The 23,153-nt window shown below is 40.0% G+C and overlaps 1 protein-coding gene across 1 annotated transcript in view; it reads right to left on the reverse strand.

Annotated features, from left to right (window-relative positions):
- The window catches only part of fndc1 (fibronectin type III domain containing 1), a 373,864-nt gene that overhangs the window by 104,291 nt on the left and 246,420 nt on the right, over window positions 1-23,153 (reverse strand). Inside the window, exons 8-10 of the mRNA XM_043696167.2 lie at window positions 13,253-13,360; window positions 11,157-11,345; window positions 1,349-3,226 (exon numbers count right to left, since the gene is read on the reverse strand). Of these exons, the coding sequence (XP_043552102.2) occupies window positions 1,349-3,226; window positions 11,157-11,345; window positions 13,253-13,360 (2,175 nt within the window). The remainder of the gene's footprint in view (window positions 1-1,348; window positions 3,227-11,156; window positions 11,346-13,252; window positions 13,361-23,153) is intronic.

Below are 23,153 nucleotides of genomic sequence, written 5' to 3' on the forward strand. Positions count from 1 at the left end.
ATACTCTTTCAAACTCCTAAAGAAAACTACTTTGGTTGTTGGAGTTCTTAAAAAAATATACAGGAAATGCCAGAAACACTTTGGTCAAGCAGCATCTGTGGAACAAAAACATAAATTTCTGTCTCATGACATGGTTCATCCTACATCTAAGAAATCAAACACAGATTGGATCATTATTTTGTGAGCCCCTCTAGTAGTCTGAGAGTTCCCAGTTGTTTACATCTTTAATTCTTTAGCTATTCCCATGTCTCACCTCAACCTTCAACACTATTTCAGTGAAGCTTAACTTAAGTCCAAGGAACAGCACCTTATCTTCCTGTGAGACACTTTACTTGCTTCTGGCCTAAAATCAAGCTTAAAACTTTAGATATTGTAGCTCCCCTTTTTTCAGACAATAAATGGAGAATGCTTGTATGATAACCATTGGGGGTTGTTGACTTGGAGCTTAAATTTGAGATGTTTACAATTATAAAAATGATTTAGATGAAGGAACGGAAGGTATGGCTGCCAAATTTGCTGTTAACATAAAAATAGGTGGGAACGTAGGTTGTGAAGAGGATAGAAAGATGCTATAACATGATGTCGGGGAAATACTGTGCAGGCCAATCCTGTACCTTTTGGAATTCAGAAGAGTAAGTAGTAACTTGATTGAAATACAGGATCCAGCGAGGTTCTGACAGGGTGGATGCAGAGAGGATATTTTGTTTTGCAGGAGAATCTAAAACTAGGGGAAAACTATTTAAAAAAATGAGGGGTCACATATTTAAAACAATTATTAGGCTAAATTTCTTCTTTCAGGGTTGAGTGCCTTGGTCCTCTCCCCCTGAAAACGTTGGTGGAAATAGAATCTTTGAATATTTTCAAAGGTAAAGGTAGATTGATTATTTCGAAGAAGTGAGTAAAAGATTATCAAGTGTCATCAGAAATGTGGATTTGAGGTTACAATCAGATCAGCTGTGATCTTACTGGACAGCAGCACGGCTTTGAGGGTCCAAATGGAGTTCAAATGTTATTTAGTTATGGAGTTATAAAACAAGGTGGTCTGCACTGCTAGGCTACAATTTGCACCAGATCTCTTTGCTAGATTTTCTTTGCATCCCTTATTAGCTATAAAGACTTAGATCTACACTGGTCCACGTTTGCTTTGTAACTTGCACTTTTCACCTTGCACCATCATTCCTCATATCTTTAAATTATTTCTTACCTCCACCTATCACACACCTTGCCCTTTTGTTTCTTCCCTCACAGGTTACCAGTTTCCCTGGTACTGTTTATGTCCTCATGTAGATGCTGCCAGGCCTGTAGTGTGTTTCCAGAATATCCTGATTTTTATTTTGCACATACTCACATTGGTCTGGAGGAGACTTGCCAAATTTCCGAAACCTTCCTGAACGTAAAAGGTCTCCAATGATATTTGACCTGGAAGGAAATCTTGTCCTTATCCCTGGGAAACGGTGTCGAGGTGAAGATGATGACAGGGGATGAGAAGCAGAAAGCTGTGGTGAAGATGGAAACAAAGGTCGCCTTCTAGCTGTTTCCTTGGAGCTTGAAGAAAGTGAACTTGCTTGCTTCCTGGAGTGTCTTGAAGATGACAGAACCGATGAAGAAGGGACAGACTGAGTCACAAAAGAAGTAACTGGTTTTGTTGGGTGACTAGCTACAAGTTTTTGTTTGGCACCATTCGGACTTAAGTTAGAATTTCTTAGTTCAGTTCGATGAGTATGTCCCTGTGAAATTGGAGAGGAGGAATTTTGGAAAGGTACTGAAGAGAAAGATGGTTTACTTTTACTGTCAGATATTCCAGCATTTGCAAAGTGTAAGGTAGATAGGTGATTTGTTGGCAAAAATGAATGTGAATCCTCCAAAGGTCCAGAAGCAGAGGTTAGGATTGATGAAAATGGTTGTGACTGAGAGGAAATGGAAGATGAAACTGGCTTTCTTTCAGCACTTGATGTCAGCATGGTATTAGAGTGTCTAGAATGTGTACTGGGATTTAATCGTGAAGATTTGTCTGAGTTTCTTGAAGGTATAGAGGAACTCTGAACTGATGAAGATGGAATGTGCTGCAAAGAACGGTTAGAGCCAGTTAGTTTTCTTTCAAAGTAAGAAGAGGACACCTTCTTAGTATCAGTACCAGGCATGAGCTTGTTATTTCTCGAATGAGAGGCAGGATCTGCCCATGAAGTTCTATGATCATTTCCAAAGGATGCTGAAGATGAGGATAACACAGGAGGAGGATTAGGTGGTGGGGAAACAGAAGAAATTTTTTTTTTTGGCGTTTCATATACAAGTCTGGTTTTAATAAAACTTGATCCTGTGGCACGACTTCTTTGTGAAGTTGAGTGTGTTGAAGATATGGAAGCTGGCTTTTTATCATGATCACTGACCACCTTTCTTCCATTAGAATTTGGCCAAGACAGGGAAGCTGCAGTCAGAGAAGAACGTGAATTTGAAGTTGTTCTTGATAACGGCCGTGCCAATCTAGGATCAGGAGCAGAAAATGACTTTGGTGACTGCGAAACTAAAGTCTGTCTATTCAACGTTGAACCATGGTAAGATTGTTTCAGCTCTGTTAAAATGGGATTCTTTTTCATTACATTTACCTCTTTAGCTGCATCTTCTTCCTCCACTTCTACACTTTCCTCATTCTTATCTTCCTCATTCTTATCTTCCTCTGAAAACATAGCTGATGATTTCACAGAGGGAAAAGCTGACGAAGGCTGTAGTTTAGATGGAACCTGTCTTGGCTCTTTTATTTCATTTCGTGTTTGAACAGGGAGTGACTCAGACGTTAGTTGGTTTTTAAGACTTACTTTGGAATTTGATATTCTTAGCTGAGTTGGGTTTCTGTTGAATGGGATTCCAGATGGGGTAGATCTTGTTTTAATCAACAATTGGCCATTTCTGCTGAAACTTGTAGCTGTATGTTTTGATGGTGTTGAGGGAGGGGAAGGAGGGATTAAGGATGAAGATGACAAATGCAAGCTTTGATTTGTTTTTGTAAAAGAATCAGGTGACTGTAATGATGGTGAACGAGAGGCGGGAAAGAGAAAGGAAGACTTTCTTGTGTTGGTTCTGAAACCAGAGATGGGTTTAGATGGAAAAGGTGGCAAGCGTGATGAAGGCTTTTTGGGTAAAGATTTGGAGGCTGAAGATGACTCATATCCTCGCGAAGTTTGAGATTTGTCATGAATCCTATGATGAGTAGTTGCAGCAGTATTACTACCTACCAAGAAAACCAGAGAAAATTATTCAATATAAACACAACCATTTGGTAAGGCTAAATACAAAAACTACTTTTGCATGAAATAACAAAAACAGCATTAAAAAAGACATTAAAAATTTGCAGAATTTAAACAGCTGTGCTCTATCATTCAGTCAGAGATTACTTTCTTTACGTTTTCCTAAAATTGGAAGTACCGAGCAAACATTCAAAGATAAGAGGCTAGAAACTCAGAAGTCATGCAGCAAGCAACGCACAGAAAATGACACCTAATGTTGCACATGGTAGCTGATTAAAATTTCTACTCCAAAATGATGACTTGTTTAAAACTCAAATGAGAATAGGAAGTGTAAATATCTTATATTAAAGATAAGAGTTGTGATTATTTTATCTGTTTTTAAGCTGCACCTCTCAGCAGATCCTGAGGAAGATTTTTAAAATTTTAATTGTTTACCTCCATGATGTGAATTGTTTTCTTCCAACTCAGAACGTATTTTTCTTTTCTTTACTAATGTTGGCTTTTATGAGAATGCAAAACTATAAATTGCAAGTATTCAATGGAACTAATGAGCTAGATCACTTCTGATGGATCAAATTCACCTACTTGATTTATTCCTCAACGCATTCCCTTAATTAAGCATTGCTGATGTCAATCTGCTCTGGTACCTTGCTCCAGAATTATGATTAATACTGTCCTTGAGCAGTGTTACTGGATACGTTGCTTCTGAGCTTCTGCATGACCCTGTCTCTAAGTAAAGTAAATCTGCAAAATAAGGGCTCAACTCATTCAAAAACAAAAGTGCCCAACAGATATTGCATATTTTGGGGTGCTGAGGGGAATGGAAAGAGTTGGAATGTAAGGTACCAGCAGCAATTGAATGTCTACGAGGTGAATCGTATTTAGTACGAAGAATAAGTTTGGGGCACAATGGCCCCCTTCATTAATACAACTTTGTAGGCTAAAGAAATACTTTCTGGCTGTAACAGGCTGCTCCTTTTTTAAGGTATTTTAGGTGTTGGAGGCAATTTCCTCGAATTCCAGGAGTAGCAATGATTGTTTTATATGCTGTTGCGTTGTTTTGGTACTTTGGAGAAAAAAAAAGTTAAAACAACAGCACTCTTAGAACAAACAAAAGAAGGAGATGATGAGGTCAGTGAGAGTGAGAGGGAGAGAGAGAGAGAGGGAGAGGGAGGGAGGAAGGAGAGAGAGAAAGAGAGAGAGAAAAAGAGAGATCCACTTTGCTAACTGACACAGCAGTGAACCTGTGCTGTTACTGCCTTTGCTGTTGAATTCATGTATCGCTGGACATCGGAGTGCATCTAGGAAAATGAACAAACAGTTAAATTCACAACTGATCTTGGAAGAACCTGTTTGGAACAGGTCGCAGCACAGAAACAGATAAGTGAATAGTTTTAAGTGTGGCCTTGCTGTAGATCTGCAGTAGTAAGTAGAGTGGGTTCTTTTTTTATTATATGTTTTATTGAGATATGTCTCTTGATTAAACTTAAAAATATAAGCCATAAGTATTAAGTTGGCCTGGAGCAGTGTTTTGTAGAGGAATAGGACAGTGCTGTTTTCTGAGTCTGCAGATTGGAAGAAGCAAAAATGGCCCCAAGTAGAGTGATTTGCTCTTCTTGTCGGATAGGGGAGTTTCAGGAGAGTTTATGGGTTACTGAGGATTGTATCTGCAATAAATGCTGCTGGCTGCGAATCCTATCAGATCGAATGGAATGTTTCGAGAGACAGTTAGAGGCAATGAGGAATTTACAAGAGCAAAGGGAATGTGATGGATGGCAGTTATAGGAAGGAAGCAAAGTTGCAGGAACACTCACATAGATGGGTTAACTCCAGGAAAGGTAAGAGAGGTACGCAGGTAGTGCAGGAGTCTTCTGTTGCTATCCCCATTTCAAACAAGTATGCTGTTTTGGAAAATGTAGGGGGTGATGGATTCTCAGGGCAATGTAGCATGAACAGCCAAGTTTCTGGTAACAAGATTGGCTCTAATGCAATGAGGGGCATGTTGGGTTCTAAGAGATCGATTGTGTTAGGGGACTCTCTAGTCCAAGGTACAGACAGACGTTTCTATAGCCAGCAGCGAAAAATCAGAATGGTTTGTTGCCTCCCTGCTATCAGGGCCAAGGATGTCTCAGAGAGGGTACAGAATGTTCTCACGGGGGAGAGGGCCCAGCATGAGGTCATTGTCCACATTGGAACCAATGACATAGGAAAAGAAAAGGATGAGATTCTGAAGGGAGAATATAGAGAGTTAGGCAGGAATTTAAAAAGGAGGTTCTCGAGAATGATAATATCTGGATTATTCCTGGTGCTATGAGCTAGTGAGGGTAGGAATAGGAAGATAGAGCAGAAGAATGCATGTCTGAGGAGCTGGTGTATGGGAGAATGTTTCACACTTTTGGATCATTGGAATCTCTTCTGGGGTAGAAGTGACCTGCACAAGCAGAATGTATTGTATCCTAATTGGAAGGGGACTAATATACTGGCAGGGAGACTTGCTAGAACTGCTCAGGAGGATTTAAACTAGTAAGGTAGGGACTCAGGGAGATAGTGAGGAAAGAGATCAATTTGAGACTGGTACAGTTGGGAAAAGAAGCGAGTCAAACGGTCAGGGTAGGCAGGGACAAAACAGAGAACAACGTAGGACTGATAAATTAAACTGCATTTATTTCAAGGCAAGAAGCCGAACAGGGAAGGTAGGTGAACTCAGGACACAATTAGGAACATGGGACTGGGATATCATAGCAATTACAGAAACATGGCTCAGGGACGGACAGGACTGGCAGCTTAATGTTCCAGGATACAAATGCTACAGGAAAGATAGAAAGGGAGGCAAGAGAGGAGGGGGAGTAGCGTTTTTGATAAGAGATAGCATTACAGCTGTACTGAGGGAGGATATTCCTAGAAATATATCCAGGGAAGTTATTTGGGTGGAACTGAGAAATAAGAAAGGGACAATCATCTTATGGGGATTGTATTATAGACCACCTAATAGTCAGCGGAAATTGAGAAACAAATTTGTAAGGGGTTATCTGTAAGAATAATAGAGGAATTATGGTAGGGGATTTTAACTTTCCAAACATAGACTGGCATTGCCATAGTGTTAAGGATTTAGATGGAGAAGAATTTGTTAACTGTTTACAAGAAAAGTTTCTGATTCAGTATGTGGATATATCTACTACAGAAGGTGCAAAATTTGACCTACTCTTGAGAAATAAGGCAGGGCAGGTGACTAAGGTGTCAGTGGGGGAGCACTTTAGGGCCAACGACCACATTAGGGGTATTGAAACAATCCTTGGATAAGCACATGATGATGGGATAATGTAGGGGGATGGGCTTAGATTAGTTCACAGGTCGTTGCAAAATCGAGGGCTGAAGGGCCTGTTCTGCGCTGTATTGTTCTATGTTCTATGTCTATAATTCTATTAGTTTTGAGTTAGTGATGGAGAAGGATAGACAAGATCTAAAAGTTGAAGTTCTAAATTGTAGAAAGACTAATTTTGACAGTATTAGGCAAGAACTTTCAAAAGCAGATTGGGACCAGATATTCGCAGGTAAAGGTACGGCTGGAAAATTGGAAGCCTTCAGAAATTAGATAATGAGAGTCCAGAGACAGTATATTCCTGTTAGGTGAAAGATGCTGGATGACTGAAGAAATTGAAGTTTTGCTGAGAAAAAGAAGCAAGCATATGTCAGGTATAGACAGGACAGATCGAGTGAATCCTAAGAAGAGTATAAAGGCAGTGGGAATATACTTAAGAGGGAAGTCAGGAGGACAAAAGAGGGACATGCGATAGCTTTGGCAAGTCGGGTTAAGGAGAATCCAAAGAGCTTTTACAAATACGTTAAGGACAAAAGGGTAACTAGGGAGAGAATAAGGCCTCTCAAAGATCAGCAAGGTGCCTTTGTGTGGAGCCACAGGAGATGGGGGAGATACTAAACGAGTATTTTGTATCAGTTTTTGCTATGGAAAAGGACATGGAAGATATAGAACATGGACATGGTGAAATAGATGGTGGCATTTTGAAAAATGCCCATATTACAGAGGAGGAAGTGCTGGATATCTTGAAATACATCAAATTGGACAAATCCTCAGGACCTGATCAGGTGTACCCTAGAACTCTGTGGGAAGCTAGGGAAATGATTATTGGGCCTCTTGCTGAGATATTTGTATCATTGATAGTCACAGGTGAGGTGATGGAAGACTGGAGGTTGGCTAACATGGGTTCCACTGCTTAAGAAAGGTGGTAAGGACAAGCCAAGGAACTATAGACCGGTGAGCCTGATATCGGTGGTGGGCAAGTTGTTGGAAGGAATTCTGAGGGATTGGATGTATATGTATTTGGAAAGGCAAGGATTAGGGATAGTCAACATGGCTTTGTGCTTGGGAAATCATGCCTCACAAAATTGATGGACCTTTTTGAAGTAACAAAGAGGATTGATGAGGGCAGAGGGATAGACGTGGTCTATATGGACTTCGGGAAGGCGTTTGACAAGGTTCCCCATGGGAGACTGGTGAGCAAGATTAGATCTCATGGAATACAGGAAGAACTCGCCATTTGGATACAGAACTGGCTCAAAGGTAGAAGACAGAGGGTGGTGGTGGAGGGTTGTTTTTCAGACTGGAAGTCTATGACGAGTGGAATGCCACACGGATCGGTGCTGGGTCCACTATTTTTCGTCATTTATATAAATGATTTGGATGTGAACATAAGAACTATAATTCGTAAGTTTGCAAAATTGGAGGTGTAGTGAACAGCGGAGAGGGTTACCTCAGATTACAACAGGATCTGGACCAGATGGGCCAATGGGCTGACAAGTGGCAGATTGAGTTTAATTCAGATAAATGCGAGGTACTGCACTTTGGGAAAGCAAATCTTAGCAGGACTTATACACTTAATGGTAAGGTCCTAGGGCGTGTTGCTGAACAAAGAGACCTTGAATTGCAGGTTCATAGCTCCTTGAAAGTGGAGTCGCAGGTAGATAGGATAGTGAAGAAGGCGTTTGGTATGCTTTCCTTTATTGGTCAGAGTATTGAGTACATGAGTTGGGAAGTCATGTTGCAGCTGTACAGGACATTTGTTAGGCCATTGTTGGAACATTGCATGCAATTCTGGTCTCCTTCCTATAAGAAGGATTTTGTGAAACTTGAAAGAGTTCAGAAAATATTTACAAGGATGTTGCCAGGATTCGAAGATTTGAGGTTGAATAGGCTGGGGCTGTTTTCGCTGGAGCGTTGGAGGCTGAGGGGTGAGGGACATGGATAGGATAATAGACAAAGTCTTTTCCCTGGGATGGGGGAAGTGCAGGTTTAGGGTGAGAGGGGAAAGATCTAAAAGAGACCTAACAGGCAACCTTTTTGCACATAGGGTGGTATGTGTATGGAATGAGCTGCCAGAAGAAGTGGTGGAGGCTGGTACAATTACAACATTTAAAAGGTATCTGGATGGGTATATGAATAGGAAGGGTTTGGATGGATATGGTCTGGGTGTTGTCAGGTGGGACCAGATTGGGTTGGGATGTCTGGTTGGCATGAATGAGTTGAACCGAAGGGTCTGTTTCCATGCTGTACATCTCTGTGATTCTAAGGGGGACACTGAAGCAATTTCCGTATCTTATTTTTATGGATTTGCTGCTTAATGTCAACCATTCCTTCAGGCTTCAATCATCATGTTATTGAGATCCATAACCCTATTACTTTCAATATTACTTGCTTCCGATATAATAATTTCAACATGTTCCTAATATTTGAAATCTTCAACCTACTGACTAACATTCCCAATTGAAATGTATCTATTTTCTTTGCAATCCCTTTTCAATTAAGTCACCTCGGAGTTGCTTCTTTCCAAACTGACCAATCCAACATTCATAAGCGTACACTGACGTGTGTTTCAAGTTTATATTGATCCTTGGCATTTCTCAAAATTCTATTTCTGTGATGCTATTTTTATATTAAATATCTAAATATCAGTAGATAATCACATTTGAATTTCTATCATGAATAAAAGTGATTTTTGGGTACAGTTACTGGAAGCTTCAAAGATGTACTGTTATAAGTTTTGGAAGATACAACAGGGTAGAATTCTGATTCTGTCCTTGTCTGTGATTTTCTGCCTTATATTTGCAATCAAACTAAAGTTGACGCATCACATACTATTAAACTTGTACTCGCTGAGACTTGCTGGCCCAGATGTTGCAAGTTAATCCTTCCAGAAAAACCTTATGGGTGCGAAATGATAGACAATTTCCTGCTCAACACTAACTGTTTTGTTTTTCACATAGTATTCATTCCTGAGATGCGGGTGTCAATAGCAAGACCAGTAGTTGTTACCATCCTTAGGTTGAACAAAGAACATGGCAGTGAGTTTTTTGAACAAGTTGACTAGCTTTTTCAACCAGAGGATAGCAAAGAGTCAACTGCATTGTGTCCAGTTGAATTTGTACTGGTGAGATTTCATCAAACGATCTGCAACTGCAGTGCTTCACCCAAAAAAATTGAATACCAGTAGGATGACATGTCTATATTTGTATGCAAATTAGGATCGAAACAGATCTTTGTAGTCCTTTTGATGACTCTTGACTGCCAATCAAAACACCTTGTACCTCCCTCGTCACAGCAATATTTTACAATCAATAAACAAAGACAATGAGAAAAAAATAAATTAACAGCTGTGATTTTTCTCCCAGGTTGCTCATAAGATTGCCCTTAAGATCTTTCAATTCCTGGGATATTTAATTCCTGGAGAGCTGGCAATTCTAGTGTCTATAAACCATATCAATTAAACACAACTTTGAAGACCATTGGTAAATCAGTTGGAAAATTTGACAATTCAATAAGATTCACTTTCCATTTCTGTTATCAACTTTTTATTCCTTGTTCTTTTTAATTTAAATTCTCAAATTTCCATGGTGAGATCTTAAGTCCCATTCGCTGGATTATCCTGTCCAATAAAATATTATAACAGTGTCAATGTAACCCACAATTCATTAAAAAAATGCATTCCATTTTTGCAGTATAGCAAATAATAAAAATTCCTGTTTTCTCTTAAATGTAACTCAATTTGATGGACATCAAAGCCACTGAGATCACATCTTGTACAATGAGAAATTAGTCTATATCCAGTAAAAGCATTAGAATCACGCAGCAGGTCAGTCAGCATATATAAAAACAAATTACTCCAAGCATTAACCTGTCTCTTCTCTCAACAGATGCTGACTGATCTGTCCACTGTAGTTATTTCTGTTTAATATTTCAGATATCTGCTGTTTTTAGAGCAAAAACAAAATACCATAGACAAAGGAAATTTGAAAAAGATCTCAAAAATTGGAAGTACTCAGGAGATTTAGCAACACTTACAAAGAATGAAGCCAAGTTAACATTTTAGGTCAAAGAAGAAAGGTCATTTACCTGAAACATCAACTCTGTTTCTCTCTTCACAATTCTATGGGATTACTGGATGATTTCAAAATCTTATGTTATTATTGCTGTTTCTATAACCATGTACCAGACTCTTAACTGCAATTGATACCCATGCAACAAGTTGGTAATCTTGTTGTTTACATTCCATTCCTGATTAAATTAAAATTTATGATTCAAACATTATAATTGGATTATTAGAAAATAATGCTTGGAATTTCTGTCTAAACTGTTTTTCTCCTTAGTGGAGACTCTAAATTAATATTAACTATAGTTATTCTAACTATAATCATTCACAATTTAGAACCCATGGCATAATTGCATGGCTCAAATGCATAATAAAGAGTTCTATAGTTTTTAGTGCAACATCAGTTGTGATGAACTGTGCTCAAACAGAACTTGCAAAGAAGCTAAAGATGTCACTAAAAGAGTGTTTATGCCAGTGATAAGCTTTTGGAGCTGATCAAAGACCATGTCACAAAAAAAAACATAAGGCTTACTTTTTGGCATAGCAACACTGAGGGTTTTTGATTGAGGACCTTGTCCTCTCCGGTTTGCTGCTCGAATTTTGAAAATATAACGCTCTCCAGGTTGTAGACCATCAACTATAGCACTTGTAACATCCCCAGTAAAAGAAATAGTCTTTGCTCCGAATGGTTTGAGAGCCGGGGCGTATGAAACAATGTATTCTGAAATGATTTGGCAGATGGTTGGAAGGAGGCAACTGAAAACAACTCTGCTTTTCCACTGGCGAGACTGTATGGGAAGAATGAATCACAGGGTGCATTGCTAATATTTACTGATTAGCAATGCACTAAACAACAATGGAGTCTATAACAAAATGAGGTAGAATTGAGACAAGATACATGACCCACTCCACGTAATCCACAATTAACTAGATAGACGACATGCTATATCAACAAAGACAAAAGAAATATTAACAATCAAATGTGTAATTAATTGACATATACGAATAAATAAGTTACCTTAATTTTGTAAAATAATGTAATTTGATGTTGAAACTCAATTGTTCACAACAACATTTTCAACTGTCATTTAATTCTAAAGCAACACACTTAACTGAACCTTCATGAAATATTTAATGTATGACATTTACAGTTCCAATATGATCATACAGACAAAAAAATATGAATTTAAATATAAATATTTGAGTGATCAGTAGTTATATTTGATGAACATAGGCCAAGATCTTCAGATCAGAAGGTAGTTATTACAGGAATATATCCAGCAAAACCCTTCAGAGGACCTGAACACCAACTCCAAGAAACATGTGGGAAGTCCAAACTAACTTTCGATGTGCGATTACAGTGCATCCAAAACCCTTTGAGGAAGTGCTCAATTGTGAGTTAGATTTGCAGATTTTCCAACTCACTTACCTTGATAGTTACTCAGGAAAGGTTAGAGGAATTAAAATGATACTATCCCTGAGTAAACACAAACAAGACTCTCTGATTCTCCTGAGACCCCCCTCTCCCTCCCATATCTGACCTGACATCATCTCCCTGACTGACACACCCCCTTGCTTCACTAACCTGAAGCTCAACCCGATGCCATTCACAATGAACTGACCCGATCTGGCACACCTCTGACCCAATGCCTGTCATGATTCAACATGAGCCCTCACCCCAAGAAGAAGCCTCCACCTACCCAATGTCCTTTAAGAGGCTGAACTAAAACGGTGTTTAATTGCTACAAATTGACAGCCAGTGCTGTTAGTAGGAATAGCTATGGCTTTTACAAAACTCAGTCCCATGCAACCTGCATAGTTTGTTGCACTGCAATCGGTAATCAGGATCCTGCTTCAGAAGTTGGCCTTGAAGGGTCCTGGCCAGAGATGTAGATAACTTTTTGACTGACCTCAGGTGCAAATAGGGGTTCTAACCCAGACTGGATAATATTTTAAAAAAATTTTTATTCATGGGATTTTCAAGGGATGGGAAGGCCTACATTTCGTGCCCCTTCCTCACATCCTGGAAAATGCCTTCTCTTCTATGCATGGGAATCAGCCCTAATATGATATAAAACATCTGAGGCAAAACTGGCATCTGCTCTGCAATGTCAACAAGAAACTCACTTTCAGCTGATTAGAAAAAGAAATTAATTAGCTCATGAAAGCAAGTAAAGGAACTGTTTGATAATTGGCTGGTATGGGGTGTCAATTTCAGTAAGTTTCTATTCCTTCAGTCTGGCAATTCCTAGTATAGGTTCAGAAATTATGCAAAAGATGTCAGTCAACAAATGTCAATGTGCAATTACTCAGATAATCTTTCTGACATTGTTGACCCCTACTTCAGCTTTCTGGGAAAATTCATATTTTTTGTTCACACTTTTTAACTTTTCATTTGTATGACTTTCTGAGCACTATGGTGGTAAGAGAGATAATTATTTGAGAAACTTTAGATATTAAACTATTGGACTGGACTCATAGTAACAATTACTCCCATTTCCCCAGTAAGAATTCAATTTGACAGAGTGACTTAAATACTATCTTTTTTTTTTAAGAACGGAGAGGAGTACAATAATCCTCTGGGTATTATTTGATAATTTTTCACAATAGTATTGGGAAGTCTCCTACCTGTGACCTTTCCCTTGTTGTCAATAGGAGGATCCCAAGATGCAGTGACTGCTGTTCCTTGATCACCTAATGGCTTCACCTCAAAGTTCTCAGGGCTAGAAGTAGGAACTGCATTTGAAAGTCAGAGGGAGAAACAATTAGATCTACAAATACAATGCGTAACTTCTAAACTAAGACATTCTGTTCGTGGACCTACTTCAAATTGCAATGACAGTTAATATTTACTTCATGTTAATGATTTTCTATGGATCATCAACATTGCACTTTAAGCATAGGGAAAAATTGCTCTTTCTACCCCATGTGAATTGCTGTATTAGTTCTATAGATGGCTGTGAACACTTTTCTTGGGCTGCTTATTTATTTGATACTATATCCAGTGTCAACTCAACAGAGAGATGCATAACCTCCAGTATAACACAAGTATAAAATGGACTACTTGTTAATTTCAAGTCAAGAGGTGAAACAATGTTAGCCTCTTTCTGTATCATGATTCTGGGAGAATGTTTGGACCATTCTTTTTGCACCAGCTGAGAATTTTAACTTAGTGCCAAACTCCTGTCTTTTCCCATTACACTGCACATGGTTTCCATTTAAATAATTATTTAATGGTTTCACATTTGTCTCAAAACTTCTATGCATGGCAAAACCTAACCTTAACAGCACTTGTGAATGTACACACTGGAGGCCCAAAATAGTTGTTAAAATGTTTATTATTGAGTCATTATCTATTATTATTTATATTTTAATTTATTGTTGTGGCTAATTTTGCAATGACTTGCATGATGAAACCAGTTGAAAAGGTAACACAGAATGTGGTCATGTCTTGTACCTGGTTTCCTTGGAGTCCTACTTTATGCATAATTCCATGCAAGTACTTTAAAGCAGTCAAATCACCAACTCCAAAACAAATTTTAAAAATTGAGTTTTATTATCTTGAAAATACGATTTGAGTTGTTTCGAGAAATGCTAACTCTCAAACTGATTGTACAGTTGTGATTTCTGCATAAAATGAAGACTCCTACAAATGAGCAAAATCTTGGGATCTTATTGCACATTATGTTTGCCCACCCTCCAAAATTGACTGGGAATCTACTGGAACCAGCATCTATGTCATGGTGATTGCAATCATAGAATCCCTACAGTCTGGGAGAAGATCATTCAGCCCATTGAGTCCATACTGACTTATTCTGATGTCTCGTTATCAGCTGCAGTAACATCTGCCTGTGCCTCTGATTACAGAGACTCCGTATCACAATTGATAGCTTGGAACCTGATTTCCCTCTCAACACATTACAGCTAGTCACCCCCCACATTTTCCAAAAGAGCATATTTGTTTGAGATGGGGATAGCCACAGGGGACTCCTGCACTACTTGCCTTCCTCTCCTACCTTTCCTGGAGGTAACCCATATACCTGACTGTATCTGCAGTTTTTCTACCTTCCTGAAACTGCCAGCCATCACACCCGACTTTTGTAAATTCCTCATTGCCTCTATCTGCTGCTCCAACCAATCCATGCAATCCGATAGGATTCGCAATCAAGCACACTTGCTGCAGCCATAGTCATCAGTCACATGGAAAATCTCCTTAATCTCCCACATCTGATCACTTTACTAAAGGCCATCTTTGCACCTTAACAATGTTCAGATCCAGAAAATAGCCTTGCTTTACAGCTCTGAAAACACTGCTCTAGGCTAACTTAGTATCTATGTTTTATATTTGTAAAATTTAACCAAGAGATCAATCTCAATAAAAAGCATATGATCAAAAAAGAACCCACCCTCCTCACTATTGTAGATTTACAAAAAAAAAGTCAGGTTATACTTTAAAAACTAGTCACTTAGCTGTTCCCCTGCTGAGAGCTCTGCACACAGGTTTCTCCAGCGTAAACTGTGAATTTCACCGTTTATTGTTCTTGGAATGAATTCCAATGTCCAGAGATACTTGAAACTAAACAACAGAGGTAGTCAGCTCTACAGGTTGACTCTGGGTCAGACAGCTGTGCAGGTTTACTTCTCTGTTTGTTTCACTTCCCACGTGGTCCGTACTTTGTCTGTCTTCCTCCTTTTCTAAGTGCTGTTGTTTTGATCCTTTTTTCCCCAAAGTTCCAAAACAATGCAACAGCTTATAAAACAGTAATTACTGCTCCTATATTTTGAGGAAATCAGCTCCAACACTGAAAATACCTCCAAAAAAAGCAGCTCTTACAGCTATTGTTTTTTTTTCAGATCCTCCATTTGGATTACCCAGGGATTGAGTGAATCCCTAGAAGAGTATAAAGGCAGTAACAGTACACTTAAGAGTTGCAAAATGAGATAGCTTTGGCAAATAAGGTTAAAGAGAATACAACTGGATTCAACAAATACATTTAAGAAAAATGAGTAATTAGGAAGAGAATAGAGCACCTTACAGATCAGCAAGGCCACCTGTGTGAGGAATCGCAGGAGATGGGGGAGATACTAAACGAGTATTTTGCATCAGTGTTTACTATTGAGAAGGATATGCAAGATACAGAATGTGGGCAAATAGGTAACAACATCTTGAAAAATGTCCATATTACAAAGGAGAAGGTGCTGGATATCTTAAAATGCATAAAGGTGGATAAATCACCAGGACCTGATCAGGTGTACCCTAGAAATCTGTGGAAAGCTAAGGAAGTGATTGCTGGCCCCTTCCTGAGATATTTGTATCATCGATAGTCACAGGTGAGGTGCTTGAAGACTGAAGGTTGATCAACGTAGTGCCACTATTTAAGAAAGTTGATAAGGAAAAGTCAGGGAACTACAGACATTAGTGCCTGACATTAGTGGTGGGCAAGTTTTTGGAAGAATCCTGAGAGACAGGATTTGAATGTATTTGGAAAGGCAAGGACTAATTAGTAGTCAACATGATTTTGCCATTTATATAAATGATTTGGATGTGAACATATGAGGTACAGTTAGTAAGTTTTCAGAAAACACCAAAATTTGATGTGCAGTGGAGAGGAAGGAGTTTTATCTCAGAGTGCAATGGGACCTTGATCAGATGGGCTAATGGGCTGAGGAATGTTGGATGGAGTTTGATTTAGGTAAATGTGAGGTGCTCCATTTTGGAAAGGCAAATCAGGGTAGGAATTTTACACTTAAAGGTATGGGGAGTGTTACTGAACAAAGAGATCTTGGAGTGCAGGTTCATAGTTACTTGAAAGTGGAGTCACAGGTAGATAGGATAGTGAAGAAGGTTTGGTATGCTTGCCTTTATTGGTCAGAGTATTGAGTATAGGAGTTGGGAGGTTATGTTGCGGTTGTACAGGACATTGGTTCGGCCACTTTTGGAATATTGCATGTAATTCTGGTCTCCTTGCTATAGGAAGGATGCTGTGAAACTTGAAAGGGCTCAGAAAAGATTACAACGATATTGCCAGGGTTGTTGAGCTATCGGGAGAGGCTGAATAGGCTGGGGCGATTTTCTCTGAAGCATCAGAGGCTGAGAGGTGACCTTATAGAGGCAAATAGCCTACGTTTTTTTCCCCCGGAGTGGGGGAGTTTGAAACTAGAGGGCATAGGTTTAAGGTGAGGGGGAAAAGATTTAAAAGGGGCATAAGAGGCAACATTTTTGTGTATGGAATGAGCTGCCAGAGGAAGTAGGGAGGCTGGTACAATTATAACATTTAAAAGACATCTGGTTAGGTACATGAATAGGAAGGGTTCAGAGAGATATGGGCCATATGCTAGCAAATGGGATTTGAGTAATTTAGGATATTAGTTTGGCATGGGCAAGTTGGACCAAACAGTCTGTTTCCATGCTATATGACTATATGACACTCTGAACAGCATCCCACCCACATCCACCAACCCGCTCCAACTCCCATGCTTTCTTTGTTTCCCTGCATCTCTCATGGCTAACCCACCTACCCTGAATATCCCTGAACACTGTGGGCAATTTAGCATGACCAATCCAACTAACCTACCCATTTTTGGACTGTGGGAGGGAACCAGAGCAGCCAGAGGAAACCTTTACAGAGTCTGAAGGATAATCTTCAAACTTTACACAGCTGCCTGAGGATAGAATTGAACATGGGTACCTGGCACTGTGAGGTAGAAGCACAACAGTGCCACTCACAAAAGTATTTGGGAAGATATAGTTAATAGGATATTTTAAGAAAATAAATTACTATCATGTTCACATTGCTGCGAAACCATTAGTTTCCACTTCTCCTGGCTAGATGCAGCTGCTATGTTGAGTATTGCAGTCAGTGGAATGGCTGCCATGTGCAATCTGATCCAAATACTCTTAGTCACTCTCTCCCAGTGCGAGCTGGCTCACTGCCAAATGCCTGCTGGAGCAGAAGGAGCAGCTAGGAAGCAATGGCTGGACACTAATAGGTCAACGTGTGTGCAATTTAACAAGTTATTTATCTGTTCCCAGCAGGGAGTGGACGTAGGTTCCTTGCTACAATGAGGCATTAAGGATTGTTGCTGAATATGCAATTTTAGCCTTAGGAAGACCCAAGCAAGATTTGCACATTCTCTGAGTTCTCTGAAGGAGGATGGTAACAAACTGATATTGTTACTGTTAATGTCACAACTAAGACACATTGAAAAGCCTTGGTGGGGGTAGGTGAACAAAGAACATTACAGCGTAGCAACAGGCCCTTCGGCCCTCCAAGCCTGCACCGATCCAGATCCTCTATCTAAATCTACCGCCTGTTTTCTAAGGATCTGTATCCCTTTGCTCCCTCCCCATTCATGTATCTGTCTAGAAATATCTTAAATGACGCTATCATTCCTGCTCATATCACCTCTGCTGACAACACATTCTGGGAACCCACCACCCTCTGCGTAAAGAACTCTCCACATATATCTCCCCTAAACTTTTCCCCTCTCACTTTGAACTCATGACCCCTAGTAATTGAGTCGTCCACTCTTGGAAAAAGTTTTTTGCTATCCACTCTGTCTACACCTCCCATGATTTTGTAGGCCTCAATCAGGTTCCCACCCAACCTCTATGAAGTATATACAAGTTAATTTGGCAGTTATGTAGTTAGTGCTGTAATACATGTATAGGATCATGTTACAGGACTCAGGTAACAGATAATGGTAGCACACTATGATAGGCTAGTTAAATCACATGATAGATGAGCTAATGGTAAAGTCAATGGTGGTGTAATGTGATAGGTTAAGTGTAAGCAGTGGACCAGGGTGGAAGAAGATGATTAGTTTAGAGAGACAAAGCAAGCTCGAATGATTGGTTATGTTAATACTATCAGATAAGCGCGGGAACTAGAAAAGTATAAACTGGAGCAGCTCCAGGAGGGGCGTGGGCAAACAGGAAAGACATTTTCTGATTTTCTGCTTGTATTTGCAAATAAAATTTAACCTCACGAAGGATTTTCTGCGGATCCTGGTAATTTTCTGAGAGGATTGGGTGATCTTTCCACAAACCACCTTCTTTCCAATGAAAGTAATCCTAATCTACTCAAGCTCTCTTCATAACTAGCACCCTCCATACCAGGAAACATCCTGGTGAATCTCCTCTGCACCCTTTCCAAGCATCCACATCCTTTTGGTAATGTAGAGACCAGAATTGTACTCAGTATTCCAAATGTGGCCAAACCAAAATCTTATACAATTGTAACATGACCTGCCAACTCTTGTACTCAATACCCTGTCCGATGAAGGAAAGCAAGCCTTTTGCCTTCTTAACCTCTCTCTACTGACTTGCACTGCCACCTTGAGGGAACAATGGACCTGAACACCCAGATCTCTCTATACATCAATTTTCCCTAGGACTTTTCCAATTACTGTATAATTTGCTCTGGAATTGCATCTTTTAAAATGCATCACCTTGCATTTGTCCAGATAGAACTCCATCTGTCATTTCTCTGCTCAACTCTCCAATCGATCTATATTCTGCTGTATTCTCTTCACTATCTGTTACTCCACCAATCTTAGTGTCATGTCAAAAATTGCTAATGAGGCAACCTATACCTTCCTCCAAATCATTTATGTATATCACAAACAACAATGGTCCCAGCACGGATCCCTGTGGTCTCCATTTTGAGAAAATCCCTTCCACTACTACTCTCTGTCTCCTGTTGCCCAACCAGTCCTCTATCCATGTAGCTAGAACACCCTGGACCCCATGTGACTTCACCTTTTTCATCAGCCGACCATGGGGAACCTTATCAAACGCCTTAAAGTCCATGTATATGACATATACATCCCTTCCCTCATCAATCAACTTTGTCACCTCTTCAAAGAATTCTATTGGGTTTGTTTCCCTGCACAAAATCATTCCGTCTATCACTGATAAGCCCATTTTCTTCCAAATGGGTATGTATCCTATTCCTTATTAACTTCTCCAGTAGCTTCCCTACCACTGATGTCAAGCTCACAGGTCTATAATTACCTGGATTATCCCTGCTACCCTTCTTAAACAAGGGGACAACTTTGGTGATTATCCAGTCCTCTGGAACCTCCCCCATTTTCAAGGATGCTGCAAAGAAATCTGTTAAAGCCCCAGCTATTTCCTCTCTCGCTATATACTTCACCTCAACATCTGCCATGTCCCCTCTCCTCGGTGAACACTGATGCAACATACTCATTAAGAATCTCACTCATTTTCTCTGACTCCACGCATACCTTTCCTCCTTTGTCCTTGAGTGGGGCAATCCGTTCTCTCATTATCTTCTTGCTCCTTATATATGGGCTTTGGGGTTTTCCTTAACACTGCTCGCTAAGGATATCTCGTGACCTCCTTTAGCCCTCTTAATTCCTCGTTTCAGATTGGTCCTACATTCCCGATATTCTTTCAAAGCTCCATCTGACTTCAGTCACTTAGACCTTATGTGTGCATCTTTTTTCTTCTTAGCTAGTCTCACAATCTCACCTGTCATCCATGGTTCCCTAATCTTGCCATTTCTATCCCTTATTTTCATAGGAACATATCTCTCCTGATCTCTAATCAACCTCTCTTTAAAAGCCTCCCACACATCGAATATGGACATCCCTTCAAACAGCTGCTCCCAATCTACATTCCCCAGCTCTTGCCGAATTTTGCTATAGTTGTCCTTCCCCCAATTTAGCACTCTTCTTTAAGGGCCACTCTCGTCTTTGTCCATGATTATTCTAAAACTTATGGAACTGTGATCACTATTCCAAAGTAATCCCCCACTGAAACTTCAATCACCTGGCCGGGCTCATTTCCTAACACCAGGCCCTTTCCCGAGTTGGACTACTTAAATACTGCTGTAGAAAACCCTCCTGGATGCTCCTAACAAATTCTGCTTCATCCAATCCTCTAACACTAAATGAATCCCAGTCAATGTTGGGAAAGTCTGTCATTCCTATATTTTTCTACGATCTCTCTAAATATTTGTACCTCAATCACACATTCGCTGTTGGGAAGCCTGTAGTACAGTTCCAACATTGTTGCCGCACCCTTCCTATTTCTGAGCTTTGCCCATTTTGACTCACTATTCTATAGTGTCCTCCTTCAGCACAGATGTGATATCTTCTTTGACCAGTAATGCAACTCCTCCACCCCTTTTACCTCCCTCTCTATCCTGCGTGAAGCATCAATGTCCTGGGACATTTAGTTGCCAATCATGCCCTTCCCTCAACCAAGTTTCAGTAATAGCAATAACATCATACTCCCAGGTACTGATTCAAGCCCTAAGTTCATCTGCCTTACCTACTATACTTCTTCCATTAAAACAAATGCACCTCAGACCACCAGTCCCTCTGCGTTCATCTGCCACTTCCTGCCTACTCTTCCCCTTAGTCATGCTGACTTCATTAACTAGTTCCTTACAGGCTTTAGTTACTACCTCCTTCCTATTCACTAACCTTCTCATTTGGTTCCCATCCCCCATTCCACCTTAGTTTAAACCCTCCCCACAGCGTTAGCAAAAGCACCCCCAATGACATTGATTCCAGTCCAACCCAGGTGTAGGCCATCCAATTTGTAATTGTCCTACCTCTCCCAGAACCGGTCCCAATGTCCCAAAAATCTGAACCCCTCCCTCCTGCACCATCTCTCAAGCTCCGCATTCATCCTGAATATTCCATCATTCCTACTCTGACTCATACGTGGCACTGGTAGCAATCCGAAGATTACTATCTCTGAGGTCCTACTTTTTAACTTGGTTCCTAACTCCCTAAATTCTTTGTGTAGGACCTCATCCTGGTTTTTACCTATATCATTGGTGCCTACATGCACCACGACAACTGGCTGTTCGCCCTCTCCCTTGAGAATTTTTTGCAGTTGATCTGAGACATCCCTGACACGTGCACCTGGGAGGCAACATACCATTTGGAAGTCTCGTTTTCAACCACAGAAATTCCTATCTACTCCCCTTACAATTGAATCCCCTATGACCATAGCCCTTCCACTCTTTTTCCTGCCCTCTGAACAGCAGAGTCAGCCATGGTGCCATGAACTTGGCTACTGCTGCCTTCCCCTCGTGACCCATCTCACCCAACAGTATCCAAAATGGTATACCTGTTTTGGAGGGAGATGACCGCAGGGGACACCTGCACTGCCTGCCTATGTCCCTGAAGTTCCCACATTGAGCAAGATGGGTTAAGGAAGGAATTTTGGACATGTTACCAGGTGGTCTGTGATTTTATTTTTTCCCTGTTGACTATCCTGTTGCAATAGTCAGGGGAAAGAAGAGATAGTTGAAGTTAGCACAATGTCATCTTACAGAACAGAGATTTAAATTGTACTCTACTGACTGCTGAAAACATGAGACTGCTGACAGAGACAGGAAGCAAGTGGTGTCCAGGTATAAGAATCTCCAAATGTGGCTTAGATGAAGGTCCACAGAAAGAACAATGGCCACTGTCAGCTGGAACAGCATCCTCAGCAGGAGGAACGACTCAAAGCCAGTGGGTACATGGTGAGATTCTATTAACTATCTCTCTCTTGATATGAAAACTTCTTAAGATTTGTTCTTCTCCTCTCCTGACAGCAGTGATTAAGTCAATGATGTGATGGCAGCTTTCTGGTAACATGTCCAAAACTCCTTTCTTAATGTGTCAGCTTCATTTTACATGCGACTGTCTACAATGTGATCAATCTTGTCCAAGCTGAATTTTAACTGATATATTTGTGATCTCAGTTTCAGGAATTATTATTGGTCATCATACAAGAATAAAAAACCAGCTTTTTTCTTTCCTCAGTCAGATATTCTGAAGTTAATATGTGCACTGTTATTGCCAGGCAAAGAGGGCAAAGGCTTGGGAACTTTATGATCTATATGTACGAGAATTTTTGTACACAGAACAATTCTAACAAAAAGTAAAGGAGAAAGAATGAAATAGCTGTGGGTGAGTCATAGGAGAGATGACAAATTATCTGGTTGAAAAAAAAGAGACCGGGGAAGATTTTTAAAAAGTGAAGTGGAAACATTTATGAGGCAACTCCAGAAAGTAGTACATTATTAAAGAGCCATCCAGGTTGTTTGGATAAATACAGGAGATGGTGATGTACTGGGATTAGAACTGCTTCAGACAATGGCCATGTTTTAATTTGAAACAGTAAACTATGATCAGATTATTTGGCTTTCAAGACCAAGAAGCCCTTGAACTCTGTTTCTAACTCAGTATTAATTTGCTGAGTTGAGGCTGTGCAAGGGGCCATTGCCCTCATTCTATAAAGAGCTGTGTGGAGAAGGAAGGTCACACCAAAACTCCAGTCCAGAAAGGACACACCAAGACTCTCCTCCAGAACTGCCTCATGATTTCTACTCAGAAACATGACATTAATATCTTATACACAAAATGTTGAAACATTACATGTTTTTGAATTCCTAGATTTATGGAAGGAATAACTTTGAATAAATTTCAAAAATATAAAATGCGCCAACTGTTTTTACTCTAAGTTACCTCCCACTTGCCATCTGTCTTGCTCAACTCT

The sequence above is a fragment of the Chiloscyllium plagiosum genome, unplaced genomic scaffold (genome assembly GCF_037043375.1).
Source record: "Chiloscyllium plagiosum isolate Xiang-an unplaced genomic scaffold, Cpla_swu_hap1 HiC_scaffold_10, whole genome shotgun sequence".
NCBI lineage: Eukaryota > Metazoa > Chordata > Chondrichthyes > Orectolobiformes > Hemiscylliidae > Chiloscyllium > Chiloscyllium plagiosum.